General features: G+C 44.2%; 1 protein-coding gene across 4 annotated transcripts in view; it reads left to right on the forward strand.

The window, feature by feature from the left end:
- SMOX (spermine oxidase) overlaps nucleotides 1–11,221 on the forward strand; it is a 41,434-nt gene that overhangs the window by 22,991 nt on the left and 7,222 nt on the right. For all 4 annotated transcript variants that reach the window (XM_027766453.1, XM_006163976.3, XM_014582306.2 and 1 more), the window contains one exon: nucleotides 3,079–3,305. In XM_027766453.1, the coding sequence (XP_027622254.1) occupies nucleotides 3,079–3,305 (227 nt within the window). The remainder of the gene's footprint in view (nucleotides 1–3,078; nucleotides 3,306–11,221) is intronic.

Below are 11,221 nucleotides of genomic sequence, written 5' to 3' on the forward strand. Positions count from 1 at the left end.
CCCTAGAATGTTGCTTGGAGGATGAATGTGAAGTTGCAGCTCCCTTTCCCTGGCATATGGGAGCATCTGCTGGCAGTGAGGACGGAGGTGCCATCCAAAACATTCGCAGTCCTAGACACAGCCATCAGGGAAGCCCTGGGACTCTGTTAAGCACCTGATTGGCTGGCTGGGAGCCTTAGGGAAAGGGCAGCACCACACACATTCGAGGTCTGACAGAGAAACAGAAGTCACGAGGACAGATGGCCCAGTCTCTGTGGTAGCTGACAGCTGAGATATGCCTTCCAGGGAGATGCTGGTACAAGGCAGTGAGTGGTAAGATGGGGCTGCAGGAGGCGAGGAGGACGCATGATAGATTTATCAATTGATCAGTTGGGTAGGAAAGCTTCCTGGGTGGTGTGGGGAGGAAGCTTGGGTGAGCCACAGTGCTGGGGGAGTTTGGGTAGGTTGTGAGAAGGAGCAAGCAATATGTGTGGAAAGATGTATGTGAGAAGACCGAGGTGACAGCCTGCTAGGAGAGGAGCGAGCATGTCAGGACGAGTGCTCGTGTTGTGTGTGCAGGACTGAAAGTCTGGCTGCCGTTGGACCTGCCGTTGCATGAAGTGGTAGCTGTTAACTCGTCACTGGCCAGAGCAGGGGTGAAGGGCCAAAGGCTCTGAAGATACTATGGAGTAGCTGCAGAGATGGTGCCTCGTACCCTTTGGTTGCAGGGGTGTGGCAAGAATGACAGAGAGGGAGGGGCACATGGGAGAGAGCAGAAAGCATCCTCAGACAAGAGCTTGGTCTGGGCCTCCTTGCAAAGCCTGGGGATAGAGGCTGGGCATTGACTTTACTCCTTACTTCGAACTGCTCACCTCAGTCTTGCCTTTGAATCTCTGCAGGCAGGAAAGGTGCCCCAAGTCAGGGCTGCCCAGTGATTGTGTGACTTGGATCTCCTTGCTGTGACCTGAGAAGGGTTCAGGTCTCTACTCAGAGTGCCTGTCCCCTCTGTTCCTATTGGGAGCTGAAGCTAGGCAAGACGCTTTGGGGAGCTACAAGCCTGGCAGTAAAGGAGGGTGTGTAATTAAATTCCCTCAGTGTCTGCCAGGAACCCACTGGAAGCAGGGCAGCTTTTGGCGCCCTCCAGTCTGCCCACATTTTCTGGACAAAGGGGCTTGTACATTCCTGCCTCTTCTTTCAGAGATACCAGGAGATTCTGCTTGCTGGCTGAGGGATGAGGTTGATTGTGTGTTCTCTTGTTTTTGGCATACATGCATACAAGGCTGTTTTTAGTCATTGGCAGTTTAATTAGAAGCAGCCCAGAAAAGAGAAAGCATGAAAAAGAGGAATGCTCAGTTTTGGAGGTGAGAGATAAGATTGCTGTTTGTTATAGTGTATCAAGTAGCTATAGCTGCATAACAAACTGTCCCAGAATGAAATGACTTGAAACACCATTTTACTTACTCACATTCTGTGGGTGAGTAGTTTGAGCAGGACTTAGGTAGAAGGCTCTTTTGCTGGCCTTTCCTAGACTCCCCCACATGAATGCAATCATCTGGGGGCTTGGCTGATGGTTTGTCCAATCTGGCCTTATTCTCATGTGCCTGGTGGTTGGCACAGGCTTTTGACTAGTCACGTATTTCCAGAGTGAAATCTGGGTTTATTTCCATGATGGTCACATTCTAAGAGTGAGAGTTGAAGCCGTGAGGCACTTCGAGGCCTAAACTCTGAAGCCACAACGATCACTTTCATTGTATTCTGTTAATCAAAGCAAGTCACAGTCCTGTCCAGATTCAAAGAGTGGGGAAACAGATTTCTTCTCTTGGTGGGAGAAATAGCAAAGTCATATTATAAAGGGAGTGCGTGTCCACAGATAGGAGAAAGTATTGTGACCACCTTGGCAAAACGTTTACCACCCCTATCTTGTATCATGGCTGCAAAAATAAAACGAAACACCAAAGTGTTTCTATCTCTTCTCCTTTCATTGTTTCAGTTACCCTGGGACCTAAGCAGAGGAAGGGACAAATGTGTCACAGTCTCTTCAGCATCAGCAGAGGAAACTGAGGCTTAGGCACAGGGGTGACTTGCCTCAGTGATCTGGTACCTTGACTGGGGGTAGGGCTGTAGAATCCTTCCATTACTGCTTGGACCCAGGAGTGGCCCTCTGTTTGGAGTCTGCCGCCCACACCTGACAATGAGTGAGCTTCATTTTCTCTAGAAGTCTGTTTTAGATTGCCTTGGGGAGGAATCTTCCAAACAAGAATGTTTGCCCTCTGTCTCCTGTCCTGGACTAAATTGAGAGAGGCTGATTTCAGGGTGGAAGAAGGAAGGGCTGGGGTTCTGGAATTGGGGATGTTGAGGATCTGTAAGAAGACCAGAGGGACCTTGGTTTCCACTGGGACCACGGTGCCCTCAGGTGGCCATGGTATATTTTCCAAGTGCGGAAGTCCCACTGAAGAAAGGAGTCTGTACCTGGTGTTAGAAAACGGTGGGTCTGGCCACGTGTGCAGCAACTGTTGTCTTCTGTTAGCCAAGAACCTATGCGGCCTTCTTTTGGACAAACCTTGAAAATGATTAAAAAAAAGAAAAAAAAAAGACAAAATCAAATACAGAGAGAAAATATGGAGCGGTCTGAATTTCAACAGGGTATTAGGGCTTTTTGTGTGAAAGGATGAACATGTACTGGTTTATGTGAACAAGCCATTATCCCACCAGACTGCAATGCCAGTTTCCTCCACTGCAAACAGTGTTCTGTGACAAATAAATAAATAAATAAGGGAAAAATATATCCAGTTAGCAAGAAAAAAAAAAAAAAAGGAAAAGATGGGACTAGAAAAGGAAAGGCATCTAACTGGTCTTATGAAGTGACTGTAGGGCACATCACAGAGTCACTCTGGGTGGCACTTATCTCACCTATAAGTGGCTTTTGTGGGGACCTTTTTCTCCGAAGATTGGTTGATTGCCAGAGGGGAATTCTAGGTCCCTTCCTGTTCAGTTATGGGAGTGGGAGGATCCTTTTGGAGGAAGGAGGGGGAGACAGAGTTCTGGCCCCTCTCTGAAGAATTCCCTGCCCCTCTAAGGGCCTGTTGTTGTCACTGTCAGGACACGCCACCTTTGAGCTGGGAGCCACCTGGATCCATGGCTCCCACGGGAACCCCATCTATCATCTAGCAGAAGCCAATGGCCTCCTGGAAGAGACAACCGATGAGGAGCGCAGTGTGGGCCGCATCAGCTTCTACTCCAAGAATGGTGTGGCCTGCTACCTTACCAACCATGGCCGTAGGATCCCCAAGGACGTGGTTGAGGAATTCAGCGATTTATACAACGAGGTGAGGGGTGATGGGGAGGCTGGGCGTGGGTGGAGTTGGGAGACCTGCTGGTGTCTTCCATGGTCCCGGTCACGACTGCACACTCTTGGGCCCTGCATTTGGAAAAACAAGACAATGAGAAGATAAAATGAAGATGATGAGTGGAGAAGCACTGGGTTAACAATACAGATGATTAAATATGTCTCCAAAAAGACCTTAAACATCTTTTGTTAGATTTATTACTAGCTACTTGGATGGTGGTGATTGTTGCTGCTGTTGTTTTTGGAAGCGCTTATAAATGCTAATTTTTAAAACTTAAAAAAAAGCTGGGACCAACAGATGGTGTAATGATTACGTTGCTGGACTCCCACATAGTAGACTGATGTTTGAGTCCTGGACCTGGCAGCTTAAAACTCATACCGGGCATGTATGGGTGTGTGCCCAAAATCCCAAGAGGAGAACAGAGAAGGGATTGTGTTGTGGCCATCCCCCCCATGGGGTGATTTCTCAGTTTCTATCTCTCTGAGCACATGTACCCCATTGCAAAATTTGCTCTTAAAAAAGGGAGGAGGAGGCTGGCAGGTGGCATAGTGGTTGGGGGTGCTGGACTCCCACATGCCTGACTGTGGTTTGAGTCCTGGACCAGGTGGCTTGCTTTCTCACTTTCCCTCTCTCCCTCTCTCTCCTTCCCTGGTCAAATAAAAAAAACAGATAAATGAACAAATGAATAAATAAATAAAGTTAATAATTCTTTTTTTTAAAAAAAAAGCTTATTTACTTATTTCTTCAATGAGTGAGCCAACAGATGACCATTGGTCTTAATGCCAACCAGCAGCCTTAGCCAGCCCCAGGTCAGATCATGTTTGGTGTATTCAGGGAGGTCTTCAGATAGAAACCTAGAGCCTTCCTACATGGGCCAACTTCACAGAGTATCAGATTTTATAGCTGTACCACTGTTTGGGCCTTTCCAATTTAATTTTCTGATTATTCCTGGTACAAGAAATCTTCAAAACTTTGTGGAAAGGGGCCAGCAGGTGGCATGGTGGTTAAGGGCACAGGACTCCCACATGGCTGACTGCGGTTCAAGTCCCAGATCTGGTGGCTTGCTTTCTTACTTTTCTTCCCTCTCTCTTTTACACTGTCTTTCTTGGTTTAAATGTAAGTAAATAAATAAATAAATTTAAATAAAAATTTTAAAAAGAGGAAAAAAACTTTGTGGAAAAACGGAATTCAAGTATTACTTTATTTTGGTGCAAATTTTTTTTTTTCTTTTTCTTTTTTGGAGAGGTTTTAGCTATAGGGTGCGTATGCTTGCCAGAAAGACAGAGAGAAACAGAGAGACAGAAAGCGAGAAATCACCCCAAGGGGGGATGGCCACGCCGCAATCCCTTCCCCTCCATTCTCCTCTTGGGATCTTGGGCACGCATGCACACGTGCCCAGCATGAGTTTAAGCCACTGGGTCCAGGACTCGAGCCGTGGTTGACTACATGGGAGTCCAGCAACATAGCCATTATGCCAACTGCTGGTCCTGGTACAAAAATTTTTGAAACCCATGTATAGTTTTTTCAAAATACCTATTTTTTTTATAAACTTTTTACAGATCCCGTGTATATTGAAATTGCTTTTTATGTTCATACATTTGTTTTAGACCTCGCTGAATTATTATTTGAATTCTACTGATAGATCTGTTCATCTCTTTACACATTAGTTCATCTTATAATTATAGTTTGAAATTTTATGTATATGATCCTGTATAAAAAAGTGAGAATTTTGTCTCTTTCTTTTCTAATCCTCAGACCAGCTTTGTCTGATAGAACTTCTCGCAGCCATGGAGATTTTTAGACGTGCAGTAGTCAGTATGGTCGCCACTAACTACATGTGGCTTCTGAGTACTTTCCATGTAACTAATGAAACTGAGGAACTAAATAGGTCATTTGATGTACTCTCGAACTACTACCAGTCTCCAGTACAGTCATAGGTGATTTCTTTGTTTTGCCTTATTGAACTAGTTAGTATGCCATGCAGTGTTGGAGGGAAGTGGCAATGACACACATCTTTGAATTATTTAGGTTTAAAAATAATTGTTAATTTTTTTTTTTTTTTTTTTTTTTAGATTTTTGCCATAGTGTGCATGTGCTTGCCAGAGAGAGATAGAGAGAGGTAAAGTGAGAAATCACCCCCAGGGTGGCTTGGCCTCACCACCATCCCTTCTCCTCCATTCTCAGGATTCTGGGCATGCATACACACCTGGTGTGGTTTTCAAGCTGCCTGGTCCAGAACTTGAACAGTGGTCAGCCATGTGGGAGTCCAGCACCATAACCACCATGCCACTTGCTGGTCCCCAAATTGTTAATATTTTTAGTGTCTCTCTGTGGTGCTGTAAATTGCACAGACCAAGCAAGGTAACGTGTAGGCCTGTCTTCTAACTTGTGTTTTGTAGTGTAATGGCCTTTCACCTTCAGTTCAGTAAACTGGCCAGCAAGTCCTTACTGCGTATTTTCTAATCACTTGGGCATGGAAAGGAGAAATGATCTTTGCTATGGGTTAGTCCCTGCTCTGTGGAGGACAGGCACTGACAAAATATATTGTGTGTGGTCTCATGGTATTGTGTCTTCTCATTCAAGTGCAAAGAGAGTGAGTTATTAATGATCAGATAAGAACTAGTATTCTTCAAAGTAGGCCATTCTGGCCTATTGGGAATCAGTCACACCCTGATTCCCACCCAGGTTATTATGAGTACTTCAAGCCTTGATGCCTCTTGAGAATGACTCTCAGAGTCCATGACTGGTTCTTTTAAATGTCCTTAGAAGTGAATCGTCCTTGACTTCTTCTGGTAGAATTAATTTTTGAAAGTCAAGAGTGTGAGTTGTGGAAAACAGGGTGACTAAGATGGGTTATCAATCCAGTTTTTGGGCTGGAAGGAGGAGGCATTACCCTGAAGTCAAAATTTCCTTGTGTGGCTTTTAGCCAAGGTAGAGGCCAATCTGAAGGTGTGCTCTAATTTGAGCATGTGAAGTCCTGCATGCAGGTGGCTTAATAAATGTGCAGTCCCCAAAGAAGGTGACTTTCAAGGGCCACTCATTTCAATGTATTGTTATATATTAACAAATAAATGAGATTGTGCAGTAGTATCATATAGAACTTAGTCTCTGGAGTAAGAACACCTTGATTCAAATACCAGATCTACCATCTATTAGCTGTGTAATCTTGAGCAAATTATCAAGCCTCTTTGAGCCTTGCCTTCTTCATCTGTAAGATGGACATGGTATACCTTGCTTCATAATATCATGAGGTTTAAATGAGGTCCCGATGAAAAGTGCTTAATGGGAATCGGGGTGAGTATTAGCTGTCACTGACAGCTGTCTCCTTTTTCTTTTCTTTTTTTTCTTTCTTTCTTCTTCTTCTTTTTTTTTTTTTTTTTTTTTTTTTTTCTTTTTCTTTTTTTTTTTTTTTTTTTTTTTTTTTAGAGAGATTTTTGCTATAGGGCCCATGCACTCACTGGAGAGACACACAGAGAGAAAAAACCAGAAAGTGAGAAATCACTACCTGAGGGGATGGCCACACTGCAATCCCTTCTCTGTTTTCCTCTTGGGAGTTTGGGCACGCATGCACACGCACCTGGTGTGAGTTTTGAGTCACCGGGTCTGGGATTCGAACCGTGGTCAACTGTGTGGGAGTCCAGCGATGTAATCATTAGGCCATCTGCTGGCCCTCTGTCACATTTTTCTGGGGGTCACTTGGAAGATGTTAACCCAGGAGGGGAGAGTGTACCCATATGACAAACTCATGTTCACTTAAGGCTATCCTAGTTGGCAGCTGACATAAAAAAATCATATAGATGAACTACATTTGTTACTCTTTAGCTGGACATTTCAGCCTCTTGCAAACATAAGATAAGGGCCAGCTACCATGTTGCTTATCACTCAAGGAAAAATCCCAGAGTGGGCGAGGCCATTTGGAAACCTGACTCCTTGGCAGTGAGATCCTGGGTGAGGAATTTGCTGAGGACTTCAGTTAAGGCTAAACTCTCAGCATCTTGTGACTACAAGGAGGAAAAATAAACAATTGAACTCATTTTCTTTTCTAGAATTTATGCTTGAGACATGTTTAATTCATGTTCCTGCCTCATGTGGAGCCTCTTTCCTTGAGTGGGGTGGAAAGGGGTGGGAGTGGGGAATCACTGTAGCCTTACTGCCCGCCTCCCCTCCAGGGCCTATCTCAGGGCCTGGCCCACGCCAGGGTGCAGGGCAGACATCTTTCCCACGAATGTGTTCTGGCTGAATTTGAACTCACTTTAGGAGCCACAGCGCCTTGACCAGTGCCCTGGGAATGACCCAAGTGGGCGTGTGCTCATCTGTTCCTCTGCTCAGTAGCCTTTCAGCAATGCCAAGGCTTTGACTTTTGTCCAGAGTCCTTGCCATGACCACAGTCCTTTGTGTCCTGACCCCTGCCTGCACTTCGAGGTCAGCTCTTGTAATGTTCTCACTCTTTGTTGCCTCCTTCACAAAGACTAACCCACTTTGAGGTCCCTAAATTCACCTCCCCCACCTTTGAGCATTATGATGTTCCCTGTCCCTGAAACACTTTTCCTCTTCCTCCCACCACGCCCCCAACTTGGCTGTCTCCTGCCTATCCGGGATTGTCTCTGTTGCTCTCACAACCCGATTCTAACCTTCCACAGTGCACCATATATAGAAACAGCCCAATTATGGAATGTCTCCACACCTTTAGTGAGGGTATGGGCTGGGAACTGAGTCTGTTCTGTTCACCATGGTGCTGGTGTCTAGCACAGAGCCAAGGAAATGTTTGTTGACTGAATGTTAGAGTTCAGATGTTGCCTCTGGGGATCCATTCCTACCTCAGGACTTCCTCCTTCTCTGCCTTGTACTTCCTTTCCCCTGCCCCTTATGCCAGGGTCCCCTTCCCTCAGGCCTCCAGGATCCTGGGCATGTGTGTATGCACCTGGCATGTTTTCTGGGCAGCTGGTGGGGATTTGAACTGTTGGTCAGCATGTGACCTTCACCTCTGCGGTTCAGTACACTACCAGCTATGCACAGGATTGCTTTTTTCCGGGAGACTGGCCTGGTGTTTGGCAGGCGGGGAGAGCAGTAGGATGGTGTTCCAAGAGACCTATCATGCTCTGTTGATGAGATGTGGGTTGGAGTTCTTGCTGAAATCTGCCTGTGAAATGTATTTCATTGCTCAGCACATCGAGGCTTCCCTGAGGGTGTTCTTTCAGTGTTCCTCCCTCCCCAACATATCCCATCTTCTAAGGGGGGCATTTTGTATGGACCTAAGAGGGCCACAGAGGTGTTCTGCTCCTTCTCCCCAAAAGCACCGGCCAGGCACAGCCCCAGACTGTCTTCTTGGGAGACAGTAGAGCAGATACACTCAACAAGAGTGGTATGGCAGGTTTGTGTAGTTGTTCATGGTAAAGGAAAACGTGTGCATGGGGCTGGCAGCTGGTGTGGTGATTAAGGTGCTGGACTCCCATGTGGCTGACTGTGGTTTGAATCCTGGACCTGATGACTCGTTTACTCACTTTCCCTCCCTCTCTCTCTGGCCAAATTAAATAATCATAATAAATAAAGTTAAATAATTCTTTAAAAAAATGAACATGTGTGCAAACTCGTGTTCTCCATGGGAAGCATAGCCTACATAGACCCTTATAGAGCCTGTCAGGAGGCGATTTCTTTTCCACAGTCTGTATAGGCACCAAACACTTTATTCTAAGAGAGGTTCTACCGAGTCAGCCTTCAGGGCCATCCTACCTCCCCACAGGCCCAGAGGCTAGGAGGCTGGCAGCCCAGGGCAGCTTGCCGTCCATTCCTGAGCCTGGGCAGCCTCAGTGCAGCAATGAGCACAAATTTGATTCCCCAGTTGGGAAAGGCCAAGGGCTCAGCACATCTGGGGACACCTTTGAGCTGGTGACTTTTGAGTTGGGGCCTCTGTTATTATTTTTTTTAAGAATTATTTAATTAAAAATTTTTTTTTCAAGAAAAGCAGCTTTAACTTTAATAAATCATAGAAATGCTAAGAAACTTTGCTTAAAACTTAAAGCCAGGAAAAAGGTTAGGATTCTGTACAAATAGTAGGTACATGAACCTATCAAAAGCTCAAGACAGGACAAAAAATCTTTAAAATCGGAAAACAAAACCTAGAAGAAAATCAGCAATGTTTTAGTCAAAAGTCATCAAATGCTGTTTTACCAGTTCAATCTCATGTACTTAATCTATCTTCTGTTGTGGTTTAATCTTCTTGATTAAATTCTGGGATATAATTTTCTACTCCAGACTTGTCCCTAGGATTAAGTTGGTCATTTTCTTAGTTTTTGAACTCTTTATTTCTGTGTGTCTGTATTTAATTTTCCTGATATAGCACTCCCTTGAGAACTTCTTGGAGATCTGGTCTGATATTGGTAAATTCTTTCAGGTTTTGTTTATCTGAGAATGTTCTTGTCTTTTCTTTCCATATGAAGGATAATATTGCTGGGTATAGTATTCTTTGTTGAAATTGCTTTTCCCTTAGCACTTTGAATATATTCTCCCATTCTTTTCTTGCTCTCATTGTTTCTGATGAGAGGTCTGCTGTTAGCCTGATGTGATATCCTTTGTACGTAACTTGCCATTTTTCTCTTGCCAATCTTAGTATCTTGTCTTTGGGGTTTTGGTCAATCTGGCAATAATGTGTCTTGGATAAGATCTTCTTGGGTTGATTCTATTTGAGGTCCTTTGTATTTCTTGGGATTGGATCTTTGAGTGCCTCTCTAGGTTTGGAAAGTTTTCTTGCAGGATTTCATGGAATAGATTATCAATGTCCTTCGGAGTTTCTTCGCCTCTGGGATACCAGTTATCTAGATGTTTGAATGTTTTATGGTATCTAGTATTTCTTGTATATTATTCTCATTTATTTGGGCACTTTTCTTAGGCTTTATGGTGGATTTTCTAGGCCAGTGATTTTATCTTCTATGTCTGAGATTCGATTCTCCGTATGATCTAGTCTGCTTTTAATACTTTCAAGGGAGATTTTTGACTTCCTATATTTTAGTCTTCATCTTTAACAGGTCCATTTGATTCTTTCTTATAGTGTGTATTTCCTTTTTTAGAACTTGCAAGACTTTCCTCACTTCCTGGAACTCGTCAGCCCCTTTCTTCTTTCTCTTCTGTAGTTCATTGTCTTTCTTCTCTTCCATGTCTCTTAGCTTCATCAATATGAATATTCTAAATTCTTTATCAGCCATTTCCTTTGAACTGTCTGTGGATGAAGATTAGTTATTCTTTTCCCTTGGAGGAGAGGTATTTTCTTGCTTTCCCATATTTCATGTGACTCTGTGGTGATTTCTAGTCATCTGATGGATGGTATGTTTCTTCCTAATTCTTGAAGTTCAATCTGAGCATTCAGGAGTGTGCAGAAGGAGGTGATCTGGAATCTCTTTGCCATTCCTTTTTTATCTCTTTGTGCAGCAGATTCAGTGGGTATTGAGGAATATGTTAACCCTAATAGTATTTGTATGTTGGGCTATTGTTCCCTTAGATCCGTCTAGAAACACAGTAAACAGAGATTCAGGAACAGAGTGATGAGATTAAAAAAAAAAAAAAAAGAAAAGGAAAGAAAAGGAAACAGAGAAAGAGAAAAAGAAAGAAAGATAAAAAGAGGGAATCACTAGTTCTCAGGAGCTGTGGAGGAGTCTTCTTCTGAAGGCCTGCCCCTTGCCCCTGCTGGATGGGAGGGGAGAAAGGGAATTATTAGCAAGATAAAGGATGATCTGAAAGTCAAGAGAATACTTTACCTTAAACAATTTTTAAAAAGGAAAAATTACAAAAAAAATGAGAAGACAGAGAGAGAGGCAGAGAGAGAGAGAGACAGAGAAGGTGAGAGAGCAAGCCACCAGGTCTCAGACTCAGGCTGTGGTTGGCCACGTGCGAGGGTCCAGGTC

The sequence above is a fragment of the Tupaia chinensis genome, unplaced genomic scaffold (assembly GCF_000334495.1).
Source record: "Tupaia chinensis unplaced genomic scaffold, TupChi_1.0 Scaffold143574_1, whole genome shotgun sequence".
Taxonomy (NCBI): domain Eukaryota; kingdom Metazoa; phylum Chordata; class Mammalia; order Scandentia; family Tupaiidae; genus Tupaia; species Tupaia belangeri.